General features: G+C 41.7%; 1 protein-coding gene across 1 annotated transcript; it reads left to right on the top strand.

The window, feature by feature from the left end:
- Nucleotides 1-13,378: 13,378 nt before the first annotated feature.
- Nucleotides 13,379-21,790, top strand: RBM22 (RNA binding motif protein 22; the record flags this gene model as incomplete). The annotated part of the gene is made up of 11 exons (XM_084252091.1): nucleotides 13,379-13,432; nucleotides 13,861-13,914; nucleotides 14,894-14,923; nucleotides 16,079-16,211; nucleotides 17,304-17,404; nucleotides 17,506-17,678; nucleotides 18,473-18,673; nucleotides 19,597-19,761; nucleotides 20,453-20,541; nucleotides 20,748-20,882; nucleotides 21,660-21,790. The coding sequence occupies 11 exons, from the start codon at nucleotides 13,379-13,381 to the stop codon at nucleotides 21,788-21,790; spliced, it is 1,266 nt and encodes a 421-aa protein (XP_084108217.1).
- Nucleotides 21,791-24,643: the final 2,853 nt, after the last annotated feature.

Raw genomic sequence — 24,643 nt, 5'->3', positions numbered from 1 at the left:
ACCCAGACACCTGAATGTCCAATGAGTCACAAAAATATGCTAATAACAGTAGAATCCTCAAATAGTAATAGAGGAAACATATAAGACAATGAAATGGCTCTTAAAACATAGTGGCAAATCCTAAAAAAAATAAATAAACAAAAATGGGATAAGCACTTATGTCTTGATAGACACCTTAAACATAAATGGCCTGGATTCACCAAAAAATGTAAAGTGGTTGAATGGATTTCAAAACAAAACCCAACTTTTTATTTTTTAGTAATTTTGTTATTTTTTACATCATTATTCATTTTTAAACAATATTTGCTTCCCCCCACCCCCTCAGGTGTAGTCCCCATAAAATTTCCTTTACCAATGCACCCGTGCACCATCACCTCAGTCCCCTATGCTCCTCCCTCCCTTCCTTCCTCTGATCCTGCTCCCTCCCCGTTCCCTGCAGTATGTCTCTGATTTATAATTGTCTTTTTGCTTTGTTGTGTTTTGTACTGTTACTGTTTTTTTACACTGATGTCTTATTTGGTTTCCCCATATTCCTGCTGTAAGTGAAAGCATCCGATCTTTTTTTTTTAAAGATTTATTTATTTATGCCTACAAGAGCTGGGGCACAGGCCAGAGGCGTTGCGGGTGGGAGGATTCACCAGAGACAGCGGGGAACAGAACAGGCAGATTGGCCGAAGTACACTGCTGAGGGGAGCAGCGGGCAAGTCAAGAGAGGTCTGTTGAACCATGTGGGTTATTCCCTGGCTGGCCGGGGATCGAACTCATGCTACAGAGGCTGCAGACTGCTTCATAGGTTGCGTCTTAACCCCTCGTGCCACCAGGGAGACCCACCATCTGATATTTTTCTTTTTCTTTCTGGCTTATTTCACTGAGCTTAATTCCTTTGAGCTCCATCCCCGTTGCTGTGAATGGCATGAGTTTATCTTTTTTGATTGCTGAATAATATTCCATTGTGTATATATACCACATCTTCCTGATCCAGTCATATATTTTTGGGCATTTGGGTTGTTTCCAGGTATGCCTATTATAAATGGTGCTGCAATAAAAATAGGGGTACAGGTGTTCTTTTGGATCAGTGTTTTTGTGTCCTTTGGGTAGATTCCTAGGAGTTGAATTGCCAGGTCATATGGTAGCTCCATTTTTAGTAGACTGAGGAACCTCCAGACAGCTTTCCATAGTGGTTGGACCAGTTTGCACTCCCACCAGCACTGTAGGAGAGTTCCTTTTTCACTACATCCTTGCCAACATTTGTTGTTGCTAGTTTTTTTGATATGTGCAATTCTTACTGGTGTAAGGTAGTATCTCAATGTGGTTTTGATTTGCATTTCCCTGATAATAAGGGATAATAAAACCCAGCTTTCTGTTGTTACAAGAAAATCACCTTGCCAACAAAGACTAGCACAGACTTAGAATTAAAGACTGGAAGACAGTTAAACAAACAAATGGCAACCAAAATAAAATCAGAAACAACTATAAAAACCTTAAAAGAGCTATTGATAACACAATACCAGGGAACTAATTATACTAATGTGAATTATACTAATTCACATACTATAATGAACAAGATTTTAAAGCATCAATAGAGAGCTAAAAAGTTCTGGGAAGAGCCATGAAAATAGAATAAATGAAATGGAAGAATGAATAATTACTCTGGAAGATACAGATATGAAACGGACCAAAAGAGAAAAGGAAATGAAATCCAAAGGAAAAAGAATGAAGAAAAACTTAAAGATTTATATGACACCATGATGAAAGGAAAGACTCACAAGAATCCCATTAGGAAAAGAGAGAATCAGGAACTGAAAAATCTATTGAAGGAAATAATTGAAGAGAACTTCCCAAATCTGAAGAAGAAAATGAAAATAGATATACAGGAAGCTAGAACACCAAAGTACTATAACGAAAGGAAAACTACAGCAAGACACATAATAATTAAGATACTGAGAGTTTTAAGACAAAGCAAAAATAATGAAGCTGACTAGGGGAAAGAAACATATAAGCTATAAAGGAAAATCTATTAGGCTGACATCAGACTTCTCTGAAGAAACACTACAAGCTAGAAGAGAATGGAGTAACATTTTCAAAAAGTGCCAAGACAAAATAATGTCATCCAAGAATACTTTATCCTGCAAAGCTCTCCTTCCTCTGTGAAGGACAAATGAGGATCTTCTCTGAAAAATAAAATTTTCAAAAAATTGCCTCTACTAAGCCCCTTCTCCAAGACCTAATACAAGAAGCTTTAATTCTAAACCAACAGAAAAATGAATGGGAAGAACTGAAGAAGATACCAAATAGAAACATGAAATGAATAAAATGGCAAGTGCAGACTTTATGTATCAATAATCACCCTAAACATAAATGGACTAAACTCACCAATAAAAAGACACAGAGTAGGAGCCTGGATAAGAAAACAGAATCCAACCTTCTGCTGTCTCCAGGAAACACTCCTAACTGCTAAAGATAAACATAGATAGAAAGTAAAGTGTTGGAAAACAATTCTAAAAGCAATGGCCCCCAAAAAGAAGCAGGGTAGCCATGCTTATTTCAGATAAAATAGACTTTAAAAAAAGGTAACATGACATAGATGATCACTTTATTTTTTTTTTTAAAGATTTATTTTTATTTATTTATACAAGCACTGGGTACAGTCAGAAGCACGGGAGGGTGAGAGAATTCACCAGAGGCAGAGAATTCACCAACCAGAGCAGAGCAGGCAGAAGGACGGAAGTACACTGCTGAGGGGAGCAGCGGGCAGCAGGAGAGGTCTGCGCGCCATGTGGGACCCTCCTCCGGTGGCCGGGGAGCAGCTGGGGATCGAACCGGCGCTGCAGAGGCTGCGGGCAGCTTCGCAACCCAGCACTCAACCGCTGCGCCACCGGGGAGGCCCTAGATGATCACTTTATAGTGATCAAGGGGACATTACACCAGGAAGAGACATATTACTGAGACTAAATAAATAAATAAATAAATAAATAATAGCCCTAAATAAAGATCTGGACCACATGGGCCTAACAGACATCTGTAGGATTGTACACCACCCCCCCCAAAAAAAAAAAAAGCCTGAGCACACATTTTTCTCAAGCGCTCATGCATCATTCTCTGGGAGACCAAATACTGGGCCACAAGACAGACATCAACAAATACATGAAGATCAAAATCAAACCAACTATCTCCTCTGACCATTAAGGCATCAAACTAGAAATCAACTACAAAAAGAAAGCAAGCAAGGAACCCCCTCACTACTTGGAAAATGAAGACCATGCTATGGAAAGACCACTGGATTAATGAGGAAATCAAAGAAGAAATTTAAAATACATTGAGAAAAATGAGAAGGTGAAAACAACTTTCCAGAATGTATGGGACACAGCAAAAGCAGTAATAAGAGGAAAGTATATAGAAATACAGGCTTACATCAAGAAACAAGAAAGAAGGGAAAAAAATCACCTAATTTTCCACCTCAAAGAATTAGGAAAAGAACAAAAAAATAAACCCTGAAAGTCAGTAGAACAAAGGAAATAATTAAAATACAAGCAGAAATAAATGAAACATAAATAAAAAAGATAATCCAAAGATCAATGAAACCAAAGCTGGTTCTTTGAAAAAAATAAACAAAATAGACAAACCCCTAGGCAGGCTCACAAAGAAAAACAGGGAGAAAACTCAAATAAACAGGATAATAAATGAAAAAGGAGAAATTATGACAGAGCAGAAATCCAGAGGATCATCAGAGATTATATGAATATTTATATGCAAAAAAGTTCAACAATCTAGAGGAGATGCACAAATTCTCAGAACTATACAAGAATCCAAAGTTGAATAAAGTAGAAATCCTAAACAAATTACAAGCAGCAAAATTGAAACAATAATCAAAATCCCCCCCAAAACAAAACACAGGACCAGACGGTTTCACAAATGAGTCCTACCAAACATTCAAAGATGAACTGGTGCCTATCCTACAAAAATTCTTTCAAAAAATTGAGAAAGAAGGAATACTACCAAATACATTTGCAAAGCCAGCATTAAACACATATCAAGAACAAACAAGGACTACACACAAAAAGAAAACTAGAGACCAATCTCCCTAAAAAATACAGATGCAAAAATCCTTACAAACTGAATCTAACAATGCATCAAAAAGGTAATACACCATGACCAAGGGATTATTCCAGGAACACAAGGTTGGTTCGACATTCAAAAATCAATTAATATAATCTACCTCATAAGCAACAATTAAAAAAAATAAAAACCATATGATCATATCAATAGATGCTGAGAAAGCATTTGATTAAGTTGAAAATCCATTTATGGTGGAGGCCCTCAAAATTCTCAGTGTAGAAGGAACATACCTTAACACAATTAAAGCTATATATGACAAACCCATAGCTAATACCAATCTTAAAGGTGAAAAAATGTAAGCCTTCCTGTTAAGATCTAGAACAAGACAAGGATGTCCACTCTTACCACTACTATTTAATATAATACTGGAAATCCTAGTTAGAGCAATTAGGTAAGAGAAAGACATACAACGAATCCAAATAGGGAAGGAAAAAGTAAAACTATCATTATTTGCAGATGATATGATAATATATAGAGAGAACCCTAAAAACTCCACAGAAAAACTCATTAAAATATTAAGTTCAGTAAAGTAGCAGGTTACAAAATCAACACACAAAAATTAGTAGCCCTCTTATATGCAAACAATCAGTCTAAAGAAGAAATCAAGGAAACCATCCCATTTACAATTGTACACAAAAAAATTAAATACCTCAGGAAAAAAACTAACAAAAGGTAAAAGAACTAAATAAAGAAAATTACAAAACATTGTTAAAAGAAGTAGAAGAAGACACAAAGAAATGAAAAGATATTCCCTGATCATTGATCAGAACAATTAACATTATCAAATTGGCCATCCTACTGAAAGCAATTTATGGATTCAATGCAATTCCAATAAAAATCTCAATGGTATTCTTCAAAGAAAGAGAGCAAATATTGCTAAAATTCACATGGAATCACAAAAAAACTTGACTAGCCAAAGATCTCTTTTCCAAGAAGGGGAAGAATAGAGGTATTAAACCCAGATTTCAAACTATACTACAAAGCCATAATAATTAAGACAGCATGGTACTGGAAAATAACAGACACATAGACAAATGGAATCAAATTGAAATCCCAGAAATAAAAACCACATATATATGATCAAGTAATCTATGACAAAGGAGCTGAGAACATGCACTGGGAAAAGAAAAGTTTCTCAATCAATGGTTATGGGAAAATTGCACCACTGCATGCAAAAGAATGAAACTAAACTACTGCCTCATGCCATACACAAAAACAAACTCAAAATGGACAAAAAGACTTGAATGTATGACCCGAAACCATAAAATACATAGAAGACACAGGCACACTACATGACATACATCTCAAAAATACATTCAAAGACTCTTTCCTAGAAGCAAAGAAAATGAAGGAAAAGATAAAAATCTGGGACTACATTAAACTGAAAAGCTTCTGCACAGCAAAAGAGACAATAACCAAAACGAAGAGACAACCCACAAATTGGAAGAAAATATTGCATTCTATGCAACTGATAAGGGACTGATAGATATCAAAGATCTACAAGAACATACAGAACTCCACAAAAATGAAGTGAACTGCTGCAGGAGGCCTTGATGCCCCAGCCAGATAAGACACTGGCAAGCAGCGAAGGTGAAGGGCCTCACACCGTGGGGCCGAAGCTAAAGAGCCTCACACCGTGGGGCTGAAGATTCCTTGTGCCTCACACCATGGGGCTGAAGATCTAACATTCCTTCATTTTTTGTTCTTGGTCATAAAAAGAGAAAAATTTATCAGAAAAGTACATTAGGCAATAAATTATATGTATCAGCAGACTGCAAGCAATTGGCACGAAAAATTACCTGTTTAGAAATTAGTTACTACACAATTCGGCCCAATTAACAAAGGGAGACAATTTATTGTATATATCTGACAAGCAATCCAGCATAACAATTATAGTATATCCTTGTTTTGTTTTTTCAGAAGTTTCCTTTTTATTTAGAAGTTTCTTAGGAAAGTTTTTAAATGAAGTTAACTGTGTTAAGAAGTTTGTAGGCAGAAAAAGTTCTGATAGCTGAGTAGCAGCTGGTCTCTGACTGAAGGCCATGTGAATAAAATAGTCTTTTGATGCTTAGGCTTTAGCTAATAGGGATGCACTGGCGGCTATCCACTGTCTTAGATAATTGTCTAGCTGAAAAAATAAGTTTTAGTGTTAGGTCTGGTTTTTTATCTATTAACCTTGAAGGCTACCGTCTAGCTGGGACCCGTAGGAGCCAGTAGTCCATGGGAATAAAATACACTAATTGTTTCTGCTTTACACATGACAATGTATTTTTTTTTTTTCTGCTTACTAAAAATGAATAAATAAAGACCTGCTGAGTCTCTCGGCAGAGGATACTTGCACCTCATCCAAGTGTTAGTGTCTCCTCACTACCTCATCCCCTTCCCTTCCGCCCTTAAGTTTCAGCCCCTTACAGGTCGCCGAGGCTGTCTCATCCTTTCAGGAACCCCTGACACGACATTTTGCCGGAGGCTGGTCCCTGGCAGTGAACAACACTGTCAAAAATGTGCAGAAGAGCTAAAAAGACACTTCTCCAAAGAGGAAATGCAAATGGCTAACAAGCATATGAAAAAATGCTCAACATCACTTATAATCAAGGAAATGCAAATCAAAACAACAATGAGATACCACCTCACACCAATAAGAATGGCCTATATTTAAAAAAAAAAAACCTGACTACAACAAATGCTGGCAAGGATGAGCAGGCACAATAGATTGTGGCAGAACACTAGAGATGCCTTGGTGGTGAGTGTGGCATGGTAATATACACCTGAAGAGGTGGGATCCTATCATTTCTGAATAATATACTGTGTTGTAAACCAATGTTACCTTATTTCAAAGAAAATAAATAACATGGAATCAAATAATGAGAAAGTTGTTTCTTTGTCACGTTTTCTCCCTACCCTTCTGGTTAAATCAAGAGGAAATTATCCTAATAATCTTATTTTTATAACATATAATACTTCCTAGTTGTTTTTAACATAGGTTTCTGGCTCAGATCATTTTGCAGATAATAGTAGCTACTGACACAAAATACTGTTTCATTTTGTTTTGTTTTTTTTAAGATTTATTTATTTACGCATATAAGAGCTGGGGTACAGGCCAGAGGTGTTGGGGGTAAGAGGATTCACCAGAGACAGAGTGGGGAACAGAGCAGGCAGATGTACTGACATACACTGCTGAGGGCAGCAGTGGGTGAGTCAGGAGAGGTCTGCTGCGCCATGTGGATTGCTCCCTTCCAGGCCGGGGATCGAACTCATGCTGCAGAAGCTGTGGATAGCTTCATGGTGCTGTGCTTAACCCCTTGAGCCACCAGGGAGGCCCAATACTGTTTCATTTTGATCACATTTTAAGGCTACATCTAAACACTGTCAACTGAAATAGATGAGGGTAAGCAAAATTAAGTAAGTTAATTAAGGAATCAAGTGTGAATCTTAGAACCTGGGAAGCAGTCTCAGATTTTCCTCTGAGAACTGTTTTCCAAGAAACACACTTTAAATTTACTTTATAGGTTGGAACAATGAAATAATAGGTTATTCAAAATGAAAAGAGATGCAGATGCTGTCCATAGCCAAAGGGAGGCAAATGCTGGAGTTTAATCACTTCCCTGATTCTAAAGAACATGCTGTGGAGTTGCAAATGCTAGCCATTCATCACGAAAATCTTTATCTGGCTCTTTGGTCATTAGTGTGGTTGAAAGGCTGGTTTAACATTTAGGCTGCATTGTGATGTGATGGAGCCTATTAAGTCCATAAAGATGCTTTTCCCTCTTAGAATGGGAGAGCAGGCAGAAAGTTTTACACTATGTTCACAATATGATATTCATTTTCCATTTGTAGAAGTGATAAAAAAATTGTCCTCTTAAAATATATTTAAGTAAAAATGAGATGACTCTGGAGTTCCATTTCTGCCTGTGATGAGTGTCACCCCCACTCAAGTAAAAAAAAAAATGGTTAAGTGACAAAATCATAAATTTTATTGGATTTATCAGAGAACTGATGTGGCAGAGTAGTCAAATAGCCTGAATTTCAAGGCAGGACAGACCCCTCCAAGGAGAAACCATCTATAGCAGAGTATGGGAGGATGAAGTGTTGACCATCATATAAGCAGGTAAGAGAAAAAAAAACAAAAACATAAAAGAATTGTTAAAAGGACAAATTTGTGCTAATGACAGTAAAAAATCCCAGGGATCTGTTTGCAGGCAGACTGAGGGGTACCCTGGAATCCCAAATACACATACTCTAAAGGTACTGGCCATCCACGTTCACAAAGACAAAGCATACTTAGCGTAAAAGAATAGGATTGCAGATGCTGTCCATAGAGAGCAGAGTAAAAAGGACAGAGAGTAAAAAGGAGAGAGCAGAGTAAAAGGGATAATCATTTCCCAATGAAACATCCAAAGTTATCCATCCCCACTAGGTAAATGTCCAGCCAAATAGGATTGGCCCAAAGTATGGCAAGCTCTGGGGCCTCATTGGTCCTAAGTCTAAGGCACCTCTGACAGGAAACCATAGAAGGGGGCAAAAAAGGCCAGGCAAATCTGAGCTGAAAGTAAAACAGTGCCAAGGTGGGGTACAGATCTGTGGGTTCTCACGTGTGCCTTCACAATTGCAGGATACCACTCAGGCTCAGAGTGCAACAACAAAGGGGCTTATTAACAATGGGGAGATTAGAAAGGAGAGAGCTTTTAAGGCTACAACTGATTGGCTGGCTCACCCCATAGTGTCCACAGGGTCCAGTGATCCACAACAAGGTCCATTTGTGCAGGATGGCACTGTGTAGGGACAGGAAGGGCACACTGCAGATTCTCTATGACCCGAGCAGACGGGTAAAGGAGAGTCCTGGAGCCTTCGGTGGTTTTTTCAGGGTTTTATTGAGTTCACCAGGTACAGGGCAGGCAGGGGGTGCCGGGGAGCTGGGAGGTCAGCTTCCCCCCCCCCTCCCCCCCCCCCCCCCCCCCCCCCGGCAAATCTTCGCTCTTTCTGGGCTCTTTGGCGTTCTCTAGTGGCCTTTGCTTCACTCCTGGTTCTCTTCCGGTCTCTCGCTTGCTCTGTGCCTAATGGTTCCGTTTCTCTGGCATCCCGTGATGCCCCTTATAAGCCCCAGTCTCAGTCCTGGTGCACCCACCTACTTATGGCCACACCCTACCCCAGGTGTCCATCATCAGGCATGCATTCAGGACCACTGGGATTCATCATCAATCCTAATGGCGGGAGGGCAGCAAAGCCTCACCATCATTTACCCTACACCCTTCAATGAGTTCCTGGAACTGGTGACACACGAGTAAGCAGTGGACCAGGATCCAACTCATGGTGGCAAGCTGGAGGGGATCACAGGTGAGGCCCCTAAGGTGACACCACAGCAGCCCACAGCAACAGTCTGAAAGACAGGCTGCACAAGACCAGATGCTAGACAGAACAGAACCAGACACAACAGCACCAGGAGGTGGTGCCAGATGATAAAAAGTGGTGGACAGCTCTCAAAGGTAGCCAGACACAGAGTGCCAGTTATCAGTCAGCACCAGTCACCAGGAGGTGGTGCCAGAGACACCAATGTTTCAACTCTTTGGGAGCTGTTGACATAAGCCAACAGCAATGATCTCTTTTTTAAGAGACTCTGGCCCAGGCTGATGATGCTCATTTCAGGTGGTGTCAGAGGGCAGGGCCAGAGGCAGGTGCAGTAGCCAGGCTCTCTGTGAAGGTCTTTGGGGGTCTGAAAATCTACAGAAGTCTGGAAGTCTGAGAAAGTCTCCAAGTCTGTGAAGGTCTTGGAGTCTGCAAAGTTCTTGAAGTTTGCGGAATCATCTTCTGAAGCCATCTCCTGAATGAATCAAGCTGACTCCTGCCCTGCCTTATAGCCCCTTCAGGGTCCCCATCTGTTCAGCCTGATTATACTGTTTTCAATTCTGTTTGATTGGTGCTGGTTAAGCTCACTCTGCTTTCAATTCTTCAATGGACTCAAAACCTTGAATGGAGCTGGAAAGCTTGAACCCGATTGGTCCATTAAGCTCAAACTTGATTGGTCTATTTAGGATCCTGGTGCCATATTCAAAAGGGAAACCCCAAGAGTCTGCCCAGACTTGACCTGCACTGAGGTCAGGGTAGGCTCGTCAGTGGTGTGCTCAAGGGAACCACAGCCAGAGCCGGCCTCGGAAGGACTGGAGGCTTGCTGCACCCAGTGCACCTCAGCAGGGCTGGGTGTAATGATGCAGGGGGGCCTGTACCAGAGCTGGTGAAGGATCCCAGAAACTGCTGTGCATTCTGCCACTCAGAACCTGCCATGTTGGCCCAGCATGATGTGGGTCTTTCTCCCCTGGTTCACAACAGGCCAGAGTAAGCCTCTCCGTTGCAGCCTCAGGGCCACTTGTTCTTAGCTGGACAAGGAAATGTTGGCCATAGCTTTCAGGGTTTGGTGCCAGGCTGCAGACTGCATGTGATGGGGCTGGCTGCCAAAACTCATTGCAGGAGCCCCAGTGGGGCAGCAAGGCAAGAAAACCACTACTGCTGAAGCAGGCTGGGGGCGGCCCACAAGTAGCACACTGCAGTGGATCAGGCCCAGCAAAACTGCCTGAGGCTCAGGCAGCCATTCTGTTTCAAAAGGAGAAAAATCAAAGTAAAAAGCGAGATGACAGCTCTCATTGTTAGCCTCCTCGCATGTCTCTCACCCACATCTCTTCCAAGTGTCTCTACAAGTCTATCCTCCATGTGTCTCCTTCCATGTCCCCCAAGTCTCTTGTGCAAGTCCAAAGCCAAGAAGCAAGGACACTCTTCTCCACATGTCTCCCTCCAGTGTCTCTCTTCAGTGTCCCCCTGAGCACATCCATCTGCTTTTTGTGTTGAATAGCTTCACCTGGATCCTCAGTTTTGCCTATAGTTAAGTGGGGGCAGGGAACATGGATTATCAGTCAGAGGTGGGGGCAGAGAGGATTATCAATCAATCCACCCTGACCCCAATGAGATAAATTCCATAGTAATTTCACCAAAGAACTCAATAAAGGAATACCCTTTGGCCTGGTGGGATGCAGCTCTCTGCCTGTCTGTTTCTATGCCAGCACCTCTCTTTTCTTTTTATCTTTTCTTTAATAAACTTACCATATGCTAATGAATGGGAATTCTACTGAATTCTTTCTTGGATGGACCTAAGAACCACAACATACAGCAGCCACAGGAAACAAATCCAGCTCTCCTCCCTAAATTTAAGCTGTACACATGACCACACAGGTAGCGAGACTCCCCTCCCCTTCCTCTGCCCACCACCACCAGCAGACAAGTTGCAAAACAGTAAGTTTTTTTTTTTTATATTTTGTGCCTGGATTGTAGAAGGGAAATGTTGATTGGACTGACTTGTAATAGAAATGATCCAACCAGCCAGCTTAAGAAAAGATCCAATCAGGAAGGTAGGGTAGGGGACCCTGAAAGAGGATATAAGGCAGGGCAGAAGTCAGCTTAAGGGACTCTGTTCCCAGATTCCGAGAAAAAAGAATATTCTGTTCCTGCCCTCCAAATTCTGACCACCTCCACCTGCCACCATGAGCTGCAGCCTGGCCTGCTCTTTGCAGGTGCACCACATGCTCCAGCACTCTTTGATGGGATGGCACCATCTTGAATGAGCAACCTTTGTTTGAGACTTCAGGACACTGGGCACTATCTAGGGTTAGATAACTGTTAAGTGAGGCTTGCCCATTTCTACTGGGGTTTCATTCAATAAGGTTAAAAACTAAGCCCCCACTCCTTGCCCAGCAGGCAAGTTTGGGGAGGGAGATTTGAACAGATAAGGAAATCAGTAAGGTTGCCACTGGGCCATAAGACAGGCCACTCTGACCAGAAATACCAGCCCAACTCCAGGAATGGAGAAGCAGGGCCAAGTCATCTTTTGTGTCAAAGGCCGGCACTTGAGACCAGACATCCCAAACAACTGGCGCCCCAAGCAAAAACAGAGTATAAAAGAGAGCCTGAAATCCTTCCCATGCAGACCTAAATCTCCCTACTTCCCCCTGCCTCTCTGCAGGGTATTTCTTTTTTTTTTTTTTTTTATAGAGGCATGCTTTATTTATTTGTTTGCTGGTTTGTTTGTTTGTTTTTGTTTATACATGCACTGGGTACAGTCAGAAGCGCGGGAGGGTGAGAGAATTCACCAGAGCCAGAGCGGGGAGCAGAGCAGGCAGAAGGACCGAAGTACACTGCTGAGGGGAGCAGCAGGCGGCAGGAGAGGTCTGCACGCCATGTGGGACCCTCCTCTGGTGGCCGGGGAGCAGCCGGGGATCGAACCGGCGCCGCAGAGGCCGCGCGCAGCCTCGCAACCCAGCGCTCAACCGCTGCGCCACCGGGGAGGCCCTCTGCAGGGTATTTCAATAAATCCACCTTTACTGTTCTTCACTCTGTCTCTGGTGAATTCTTTCACCCTGGCATTAGACTGCCACAATTTCCAAGCATTGATACTATTTACTAGGCTCTGTTATAAAAGCAGTAGCTGGTATTCAATTTTAAAAATTTGAGATACACAAAGAAGAAAAACCAACCCAGTTTTCATACACGAAGTAATCAAAAAGAACACACACGATGTGACCCAGATGTTGGAACAGTAGGGTGGGGACTTAAGCTGTGATTAACATGTTTAAGAATCTACTCTAATCTCGCTAGTATTTCCTTGTCTATAAAAGAGGGACACTCGACCTTGCCAGAGGGTGGTGGTTGCCAAATAAAATAGAGGCCGGCCAGCTTAATTTTTCTTTCAGATAAAACAAGTAATTATTTTATGATAAGTAGGTTTGGGACATATTTATACTGAAACGTAGCTTTCACCGTTTCTATGAAGTTAAAATGTAAGCAGAAAGTCTGCATTTTGGCTACAGCTAACGCTGGCAGCCCTGCAGACGCGTCACAGAGAAATAAGACCCTCAAACGCAAGACGCTCTCCCCGGAGCGCTCAGTGAAAGCTAACGTTGCTTGCCCTCCCGGCCCCTCTGTCATTCCTAGTTCCTTCATTCCCTCACTCAATTTTTAAATTAACCAGTTGTGCTGTGGCTTGTCATCCCGAGCGACCAAGGCACTTTCGGGAAGGTCCAAACAAGAAGAACCAGGCATTTCGAGTGCCAAGGGAAGACAGTCCCAGAAAGTGACATCACGACTCACAAGGTCTCGCCCTTAAGGGCGCGAGCGACGCGTAAATACGACGTCATCCGGGCGCCAGCCCCGGGGCCTGACGGGATTGTGGCGGTCTTCTCTTCCTATTCGGAAGCGGCCTCTACCTCCGGACGCTCTCAAGATGGCGACCTCTCTGGGTTCCAACACCTACAACAGGCAGAACTGGGAGGATGCGGTGAGTGTGCCTGTCGGAGCAGGACAGTAGGCGGCGGCGGGGCCGGGTCTCCTGCGGGCGGGCAGCAGCGGGGCTGCAGCGCTGCCCAGGGAATTCCGGGGAAGAGCCAGCGCCGCGGCCTAGCTGGGACAGAGCAGGAGCCCGGAGGGCAGCACTCCTGCGGACTTGGAGCCAGGGAGCTTAGCCAGGGTCCGAGACCAGCCCCGTTTCCATCTCTGTCCCCTTTTGGAACTTGCCTTCTTTTCTCTCGCCACCTGCCGGAAGTGCAGACAGCGCCGCCTCCCGCGACCCGGCCCGTGCCGGCCCCTGGTTCCTGCCGGGTTCATCAACCTAGCTCCTCGCCTCCCCTCCCCCCGCCACAATGAGTGTGCCTGCGTTGGCAGGGTTTTCTGAGCCTGGCCCTCAACCAGATTTCCCATTTTCACCAGGACTTCCCCATTCTGTGCCAGACGTGTCTTGGAGAAAACCCATATATCCGAATGGTGAGTGATCAAGTATGAAATGGGTGTTATTGTTCACGTTCTATCAATGTGGTGATATTGGCACACTGTAGGTGAAGTGTTTCTCTTAGCCAAGCAGAAGTAATGATGCTCCCTTACTAATCCAAAGAGGACGATTTGCAAAGAACTGTCATGCTTATTCTCTAAATTTTGCAACTCAGCAACAATCCTTTGATGTAGCAGTCACAATAATAGCTAATATTTGTGGAGCATTTGCCTAGGAGGTAGCCTTGTTAACTACAGCCTGAGAGAGTATGTCTTTTCATAAAGCAAGTAAGAAGTGGAGTTGGGTTTTAAATTCAGATATTTTGACTCTAGGGATCTCAGCAAGTTATCAGGAGAACCAGGACTAGAAACTAAGCTTCCTGACTCCTAATAAAATGCCTTTGGCCTCTGCACCTTGTAGTCTTTTGTGTAAGGCAACCCCTATCCTTATAAATAAAGGTAAATTTCGCAGCAGTTAACATTTCACAATCAGGTTAGGACTGAATCTTGATTGCTTTTAGAGGTATTTATGTATTGAAGCATTCATTGTGTTTGGATAGCTTGTGGAAACAGAACAGTTGCTACATTGAGGGAATCAGTACAAGATGAATCTACAGTAGTATCTTCTGTCTAAACATTGTACAATGGACTGTCTATGGCTGTATCTTCCCTGATAAGGGGACAGTGGAAACAGTTAGGAATTTTAGTTCTTGGGAAAGAGTTAGGAGCCTGAAGAGTTGTGGCTGTGGAAAGACATATACTGTCCCAGTGTTAGAGCCATATATGGAATATATTATTCCTCCCTTTCTTTCTTCTTATCCCCCCCCCAAAAAAAAAAAAATAAAGCTTAGGTTTTTCCCTCCTCTGTAGGATGCCAGGAATCTCCAGACATATTTCTTGGATTGTATTTAGGGATGGAGCAATTTGTTATTTTTCCTTTCTGTAACTCCAGGTCTTTTCTATTTTTCTGTTTCAGACCAAAGAAAAGTATGGGAAGGAATGCAAAGTAAGTGTGTCTGTTAAAGACCAATGTTTTCCTTTCCATTTCTCTATCAGTTAGCCTCTTGCTGCACTTTGAGGTGTTCCAATAAAAGTGCTATACAACTTTCAAATATCATTTATATGCTCTTTGGCTTTGTAGCTATTTAGTGTGAGTGGTCAGAATGTGACTTTTTTTAACAGGGATTCTTTTTTTTTTTTTAAGCAGTTTTATTTTATTAATTTTTTGCATAGAACAACTGAGGTGTAGGCCAGAAATGCAGGGGGTAAGAGGATTCACCAGAGACAGAGGGAGTAGACCAGGTAGATTTACTGAAATACATTGCTAAGGGAAGCAGTAAGATAGGACAGGTCTGCTGCACCATATGTGGATTAACTCCTGGCCGGGGATTGAACTCAGGCCTTAGCGGTGATAGCACTGAGACTTAACCCCTAGGCCACCAGGGAGGTCCAACATAGGGATTCTTAACATGGTGTCCGGATGGTCTTTGACCTCCCCTGAGATTATATCCTGTGTTATTTAACTATGTACATGAGCATTTTAGCCAAGGAGGAAGGTCATAGCTGTCATTAAAAGTCTTGATACTGGGCCTTCCCTGGTGGCACAGGCGGTTGAGTGCAGCGCTGTGAAGCTGTCCGCAGCCTCTGCAGCACTGGTTCAGTCCCGGCTGGTGAGGGTCCCACATGGTGCAGCAGACCTCTCCTGTCGTGCCCGCTGCTCCCCTCAGCATTGTATTTCGTCAGTCCGCCTATTCTGTTCCCTGCTCTGTCTCTGGTGACTCCTCTCACCCTCCTGCGCATCTGGCTTGTACCCCAGTTCTTGTATAAATAAATAAATAAATCTTTAAAAAAAAAAGTCATGATACTCTGCTCCCCCACCCCTGGCTATCTGTAGATAGGTGGGGAAGATGTTGACTTTTGATTATTTCATTTCTGTGAGGTTTTTTTTTTTACATTGTTAAGTTAGCACCATTACTGGAGAAGTGAATTGCAAATGGATTTGAAACATGAGATGATGTTTAGATTAGATGATAGCTAAAGGTCTTTTCTAAAACCTTAGTCAGGGATCCTTTCTCTGAGTCTCCCATTGTTACTAATTTTCCTGGATTATTTGTCTAGGTCAGGACCATTAACACTCTGTGGCTCTTATTTTGTGTTGAAGATCTGTGCACGGCCATTCACAGTATTTCGCTGGTGCCCTGGGGTCCGCATGCGTTTCAAGAAGACTGAAGTGTGCCAAACCTGCAGTAAATTGAAGAATGTTTGTCAGACTTGCCTCTTGGACCTTGAGTACGGTATGTTCACCCTCTCCAGTAGATCTGAAAGAAAACAGACTTTCTTTGTCTTAAATCTCTCACCCTGTTTCTGGTTGTCACCCCACATTGGACTATCTGCTGTGGTCTCTTTTTCCCAGGAAGAGAACTGTGCTAACTAGAACACTGTAGAGCCCTCCTGAACAGTAGTAGGAACTTATGGAAAAGTTGGGAATCAGTCAGAACTGGCCTAAACCTCCCTCATGTATGTCCCTCTAACGAAGGTAGAGGCAGTGTAATTTCTTTGCCTAGGACTTCCTTCTAGATCCAGAACTTTTCCTTATAGTCCCTAAAAGCTCATAGGCTAATTCTGTTTTAGGTTTTTGTGTCAACTGTGTTAGGACTGATTTATTACCACTGTCTCAGTATTACTGCTTTGGAGAATTTTTTTTAAACTCTAGGTAACTTTTGGTTTATGAGAAAAATAGTTTTTCAACAATAATGACTATACAGTAAAATAAAAGGGAAAAGGAAACTATAAGTTTATATTGTTAAGTTTAGAAAGTTACTCTGCTAATCAGAGTCCTGGTCACATTTTTACATATTCTTTATATGTTTATTAAGGAGGTTTTCTGATTCTGGAAGTCAGTGACCTTTGAATGACTAACTATCCAGAGAATCTATAGGACCAGCCTGAAAATAAATCCTGTTATACTAAAAGCCAGATATATTATTAATTTGCGGTCCTACTCTGTAAACAAAGTTGATTCATCAAAATGATTTTATAAAACATTTCATCAAATTTCATGACAGCTCAGGAATTTGGACAGTTTCTTATTATGCTTCTTTAGCAGTATTTGCGTGATGATACTAAAGGTTATTAATAAAAACAGCCTCCATACCAAATAGGAAGTGGAGAAGAGAAGGATAGTGTTGTAGTCGCTATACATGTTCAGTATGGATTTTTTTTTTTTTTCTTTTTTGTGGGACTCTCGCCGGCGGCCGGGGAACCAGCCGGCACTGCAAAGGCTGTGGTCATCCTCACAGCCCAGCACTCAACCGCTGTGCCACCAGGGGAGGCCCAGTGTGGATATGTTTTAAAATACATCTGCATTTTTTCCTCCATTGTACCAGGCCTGCCCATCCAGGTTCGCGATGCAGGATTGTCTTTTAAGGATGACATGCCAAAGTCAGATGTCAACAAAGAGTACTACACGCAGAATATGGAGAGAGAAGTATGCTGCCACTTGATGTTGTACTTATTTGATAAAGCATTCTTGTGGACTGACACACTCTAAATAATTTTTCTTTTGAAATTTGTCCTCCCTGAAATTAGATTTCTAACTCTGATGGAACGAGGCCAGTTGGCATGCTGGGGAAAGCCACATCTACCAGTGACATGCTACTCAAACTGGCCCGGACCACACCCTACTACAAAAGGAATCGGCCCCACATTTGTTCCTTCTGGGTGAAAGGAGAATGTAAGAGAGGAGAGGAATGCCCATACAGGCAAGAGCGGAATTCCATTTTTAGTATTTGCTTTCAGCTGATTAGTCATCTAAGAAGTGGGAGATGCTAGCTTAAACTATTTCTGCTTCAAAATCTAAGAACATTTGTACACCTAGTGGGTATATCTCTTATGTTTTAGGACTGTTAAATTCAGAAGAGTATGGTTAATTTGCTTTTAATTTACAGACGAGTTTTTCCTTTTACCCAAACCTTGGGAGGTTTAGTTGCTGTGTCATTTAATATAGATGTTGACATTAAAAGTTTCTACCTGATATGTCAGTCTTCAGTGTCATGATATCAACGACTTGAATCTGAATGTATAGTTGTGGTCAAATTAAGGCCAGACTTCTAAAGGGCATGTGCTTGTGTTTCAGTCAAGACCACTAAGCATCTGGATTCAAGTGTGCCTTTTTTAGGGCCAGACCATTACTTTAATAAGAATCTCTGGAATGCAAGACTCAGATACATTAAAAACTGTCGACCTAGAGAAGGAGTAACCTTGTTTTAGTTACCTTGTGTTTGCGAGGGGATCATGTAAAAGTGTTTCTTTATAAGGAAACCCTGTCACTCTAGGTGGCCATTTAAATGGGTTCTGGGCTCTGGCAAGTGTGATGCAGGAAATCCCTTGCTATCAGCTCTGTTTTGATCACTTTGTTTTTGTGCGTCCATGGTTTTTAAATCAACGGCATTTCAGGGTATGTATTTGGGACTTAAATAACTACCATTGGGGCATGCTTGTAGTAAATGATTCCCTTAGCTTCATCTTTATGCATTGTTCTTTCTTGGAAATACAGACATGAGAAGCCTACAGATCCTGATGATCCCCTTGCTGATCAGAATATTAAAGACCGATACTATGGGATCAATGACCCCGTGGCAGATAAGCTTCTAAAGCGGGCATCGACAATGCCCCGTCTAGACCCCCCAGAGGACAAGACTATCACCACACTCTATGTTGGTGGTCTGGGAGATACCATTACTGAGACAGATCTAAGGTTTGTGGTTGTGGATATAGTTTTATGAACTCTTTGCTTTTAACTGCCCTGGAATAAATTTTTGCAAAAATAACAGGCAAGCGTGGTAATTCTAAACAATGTACATTATGTTCAATCACTCTGTAGTTAGTATAGTACTGGCTAGAATTTTTATGAAATTGTTCTTTATGATACCATCGTAGTAATGTTTATCAATAGTGCTTATTTCATCTTTGCCTATGCTAATAATTATGTGAAATTTGATTTGACCTAATAGCTGATTAAAATTTTTGAAGGAGAAAACACATCCAACTATGATAAATTATGTAGGGGAGGGAGAGTTTTACAATTATAAAACTTTCATGATTTAAGTTGTTGACTTTTTAAGGAGATTGGGGTTTGGTGAATATGTATTATTCTTGTTTTGTATATTGTTAGACTAAACGTGACAGTTCATGATGGAAATTACCTCTTCCGTCACTAGAGTGGAGAAGAAACTTCTATAAATTTATAACCTCCTCTTGGTAGCATGTCTTCATTAAAAACTAAGTGAGCTAGATAATCAGACTCTTTTCCTTCTTCCTTGTCCTCTTCTTCTTTATCTTAAAATATATAATTTTCAACATTCTTAGTGCATGGACTAGGTGCATGGCTATAATCTGCCACACCCTTAAAGTCTAAAAGGAACTACTGGAGCCCCCTTTTCTCCAGGGGAGAAACCCTGAGATGTTCAATAAGCTGTCTTACTCATTTTTTTTTCCCTCTTTTGATAACACAACAGCACTCACAGGAGGGTTAAGTATTGAGGGAACTACCTGCAAGTACTTAGGCAGATAAGCGTGGGTCAGCATTGTGGTGAGTCAGTGGAAAGTTAGTAATACATTTTCAACCTCAAGGGAATGTTTGCTGTAACTCTGGGTTTTTTTCTGCCTGTGTCCCTTTAGGAATCATTTCTACCAGTTTGGAGAGATCCGGACGATCACTGTTGTACAGAGACAGCAGTGTGCTTTCATCCAGTTTGCCACCAGGCAGGCTGCCGAAGTGGCTGCAGAGAAGTCTTTTAATAAGTTGATTGTCAATGGCCGCAGACTCAACGTGAAATGGGGCAGGTGAGAATTAGATTAATTTTAACATCTTTGAAGTGTTTCAAGAAACTAGTATCTGGGGACTATAAGCTTTTAATGAATAGGCTTAAATTTAATGGACCTTTAAGAATTTTTCATTCTCTAACATCCTATGGATGTTGAGAGGATCACGCTTTGGAATCTACTCAGTGTTTTGGTGTGGTAATCTCCTTTAAAAGTTCATGTTGTTTTTTGTGACCAACTATTATAGGCCAAGTCTAATGCCAGGGCATGAAAGATGGATTTGAGACTTTACAAATAAGTCTGACCTACATGCTGTTCTCTAGAGCCTGATTGTAAGTGGAGAATAGCTAATTTAGGTTTGGAAATGATGACTGCATAAAAGAGACACAGGTAAAATGTCCTGTAAGTTCCAAGAGGCAACGTGTTTCTACTTTGGAACCATAGCAGCAGTGACCCTTGTGGAGTTAGTTCTTCCTGTGTACTAATAAAGCACTGTGCTGAACACAGTAGGTTGCCTCTTGTAGTACTTACAATTATAGCACATCTTGAACTCAGGTCTATCTGGCTATAGAACCATTACCCTTATCCAAGCTGCCCTGTGGCATTTATGGAAAAAGAAGAGTGGAGGAACTCCATTTGACTAGGAAACATGAGAAGCAGAGGTATGAGAGAAGTGGGGACAAAGTGCTAATATTGTGTGTGTCTGTGGCAGGTCCCAGGCAGCCAGAGGAAAAGAAAAGGAGAAGGATGGAACCACAGACTCGGGGATCAAGTTAGAGCCTGTCCCTGGACTGCCAGGAGGTGAGTGTAATCCACCTGACCAGAGGCTTATGGACCCATATGCTCAGCCCGCTCTGATGTCCCTGGGCTTAGCAGAGACCTAGGTATCTGGCCCCTGCCATACCTCAGCTATGTTTTCCCAACAGGACCTCCCAAGATTTAAAGATAGTGGAAACAATGTTATACAATTGTCTTCCCCTCTAAGTACTGACTTTTCTCTTGTCCAGCTCTTCCACCACCTCCTGCAGCAGCAGAAGAAGAAGCCTCTGCCAACTATTTCAATCTACCCCCAAGTGGTCCTCCAGCTGTAGTGAACATTGCCCTGCCACCACCCCCTGGTATTGCCCCACCCCCACCCCCAGGTAACGTCCCTCTTACTTCTGACTTAGCCCAGAAAAATATTCACGAAGGTTGTCTTCGCACCTCACCATCAGATCTAACATATCTAAATCCCTTGAGCTTGCCCCATAGATGTCTACAAGTAAACTTAGTTTGTTAGGATTCCCACTATTTCTTTTTTCCCTGACCTGCCAAGGAGGGGAACGTTGCCAATTTTCTAAAGATCTGAGTATATGTACAAATTTCCCCCAATATCAGAAAGCAGAATATTCTTATTTGCTATGATGTGGTAGGTTATTTTTTAGATCTAGGTACAGAATTTTCAAATTTTTTTCTATATAAATTTATGGTTAATAGTGTTCCCAGGTAAGAATAGTTTCAATATAATGTACATAAATCATAAGTATCTGGTTCTCCCAGGGCAAAGTTCTCTGACGAGGACCCTGGTTTTTGAACACACTCCATTCTAGTGTAAAGCGGTGAGGTTAATGATGGCAGGCTCATGAGCCTCTATCTTCCTTACCTCCCAAGTCCTGATTGAATCCTGTCTGATAGATTCGACATATTTGAGAGATAGCGGGAGTTTCTTTTAGCTTGGACTCAGAGGAAAGGTTTGGAAAGGTTGCTAAAACCGAGGGAATAATATGGGTAAGCTTTCCCAAGCAAGTCTTATGAACCAACATTTTCTGAAGCCTTGCCAGTTTGATTTACGTGTAGGTGGTTTTGACCTTAGATTCAGAAATTTGAATAGTTGTCAAGGGAATTGTAAGCCTAACACATCTGTCCTCTACCATCTGCAGGTTTTGGGCCACACATGTTCCACCCAATGGGACCACCCCCTCCTTTCATGAGGGCTCCGGGACCAATCCACTATCCTTCTCAGGACCCTCAGAGGATGGGAGCTCATGCTGGGAAACACAACAGCCCCTAGCACCTTCTCACCATTCTGGGGCTCTGCGGAAGAAAGGGCGCTTAAAAATCCCAGTAAATGAATCTTGGAATAAATATATTTTTCCTTCCTTTGTAGTTTCCATGGTAGCTGAATGTGTTCAGATGTGGGCAGTCGGAGAACGACAGCCATGCTTTCCTACACGTATTTAAAGGATTGATGGACTTGAAATAAGCTGCCATTAACACATCTGGTTACTACTATAACATTACTAATAAAACTTAATGCCTCTTCCCTTACCTCTATGGGGAACAAGCAACTGGGTGAATTGGAATGGCCAACGGAGTTACCATCACCATTACATGTTCATTTTGTATCTTTTTTTGGGGGGGAAAAATTGACCTGCAGTTAAAAAAAACTTTTGACCATTTTTATGTCCATTGGGTATATTTCTTTTTATCATCTGAACAGATTCCTGGTACTAATCATTGTAGTGGCCTGGGTGTGATTTAATGCTTCTGAAGTCACACCCTCAGAAAGACAGTAGGAACCAGCACCCAGCACAGCCCAGGTCTTTTCTTACCTTTCTCTTCATTTATTGCTAAAGGAATCTGCTGTTTTGCATCTCTATGATACCAAAAAAGACAAAACAAAAATTACTTTTTATTCCTATCAATCAAATGGAAACACAATGTGGAGCTGTGTATCAATGAAGAGACCTGGGATGAAATGATTTTAAAGAACTTCCTGGAAAATACTTTCACAGTCTGTAACACGAAAAGCATCGGAGTGTGTTTGAGTGAAAGACTTGTGATCCACGCAGAGACTTTGACCTTCAGCATTCACCTTCGTGTGTCTTCAGTGTCTCATTTTAATTCCTTGCTCCTGGGCAGGGGCCTCTGTTTGGTCTTAGGATGTTTTGGATATAACTGAACTGTAGATGGGGAAAAAGAAACTGATGTTGTGTTGCGTTTTTTTGTTTTTAAAAAATTAAAACGGGTCAGTTTTCCAAGTGTTGTCATTTCTTATTTATTTCTCGATTTCTGTTTATCCTTTGAGAACTTGAGGTTGATGCAAGCCTAAAGCAAGATGTATGTCAATGTAAGTTTTTGCATAGCCTGTTGGTTTTCATCTCTGTATTCACTCTGGTGGTACAAAGGCCCAGGGATTTTACAATACTTTGGTCAAAGGTTTGGAGGAGGTTGAGACAAGGCAGCGCACAGCAGCCACACAGCACAGTCTGTAGTGTGATGCTGGATAAATGGTAGCTTTTAAAAGTCCTCATACAAATCATTTAAAAGGGAACATAAAATTTACCTACAAACCCATTTTTTTCTTGAAGTCACTTTCATACCACATTTATCTAACATTTTTATGAGATGATACCATAGCACCCTGTTTTAGTTTCTCTGGAGTTTTTTTTTAAAGCTTAAGCATAAATTCAAGTACAGAATAGTGCTCCCTGAGTCTTTTGTAAGTAAATCAAGATTACGAGCAATTAGATTTGGACAAAAACTTAGTGTTTCACAGATTCCATTTCCTTTTCCTCCAGAGCACACTGCTGGGTTAGTGAAAAATTATTCCTATTCGTAAGCCTCATTGTAATTATGCAACCCTATGAGCTGATTCCTGGAAGCTGGGAGAGTCTCAGGGAAGGAGCCCGGGTTCCTTACTGCTCTAAGGAAAGCATGATAGGGGGAGTTTTATAGTAAGCCATTAAAAACTGCGGATTTAGCTGTTACAGTGGCTAGTGATATTTTAATCATGGATGTAGTTGTCTGATCACCCAAAAAGTAAAACCCATTTTTGTTTGTAGATTGCCTGAGTTCAAGTCCTCATTACAGCCCCTTGACCGTGGCATGTTATTTAACCTGTTTAGTCAACACCTCATCTCCCAATCCTTCCACTGCCTATAATACTCTGAACTCCCCTCACAGAGAAGGCGCAGAAGGAACAGCATCATGATAATTGAACTACCTATGCATGGTGCAAAACATCTGTAACCAATGTGTTGGAAGCCAAGTCAGTGAGACATTGTGACCTGAAGTGGGGAAGAAAGAGTGTCCAGGGTGACACCCTCATCCCACCCCTAGCTTTCTGGCTGGGTCAACTGGACAGGATAACTCTTCCTGAAACAGAGAATGCTGGGAGTGGAAGATGAGATTGGAAGTAGAGAAGACAATAGTTCAGTGCGGGATCTGGTGAGCGTGGGGTAACTATGAGAAAGACCAATGGGAATTCCCAGCCCAAAGGGCATTGGAGCTTAGGAGAGAGAATTGGAATGAAATGGTAGCATTTGAAGTCCTGAATATGGAGTGAAATCCTCCAGGAGAGGATATAGAACATAGTTCTGGAACGTCTGTGGCCGTAAGCTCCTAGGTGGTTTTTACATTGGTGAAGCAAAGATTAATTACCCTTTGAGAAACACTAGTCTAGAATGAGATTTATTCTAAGATCAGAAAATGTGTTTCTCCCCAACATAGTATTATAAAAAATTTGAAAGAACTGAAAGAACTTTACTGTGAACACACATCTATTTACATATATTATAATGCATAGATGTTGAATATGTCATACAAGAATATTGACAAATGTCAACCAATGTGACCCAACCCAATGCCAAGACGTTTATCATGATTCAGAAAATTTCTTCAGTTAATGCTCACTTATCACCAATTTCTAGAGGCAACTACTATTCTGATTTTTTTTTGCCATAATTAGTTTTATTTATTTTAGAACTGGCTGGGGATTGAACTTGTGTTGCAGTGGCTGCAAATAGCTTCATAGGCTGCGTCTTAACCCCTTGCGCCATCAGGGAGGCCCTCCTTCTGACTTATTTCAATTAGGATAATCCCCTCCAGTTCCATCCATGTTGTCACAAGTGACAAGATTTCA

Source organism: Talpa europaea (genome assembly GCF_964194135.1).
Source record: "Talpa europaea genome assembly, chromosome: 13".
Taxonomy (NCBI): Eukaryota; Metazoa; Chordata; class Mammalia; order Eulipotyphla; family Talpidae; genus Talpa; species Talpa europaea.
The sequence above is the reverse complement of the archived record's forward strand: the minus strand, read 5'-3'. Positions and strand labels throughout refer to the sequence as shown.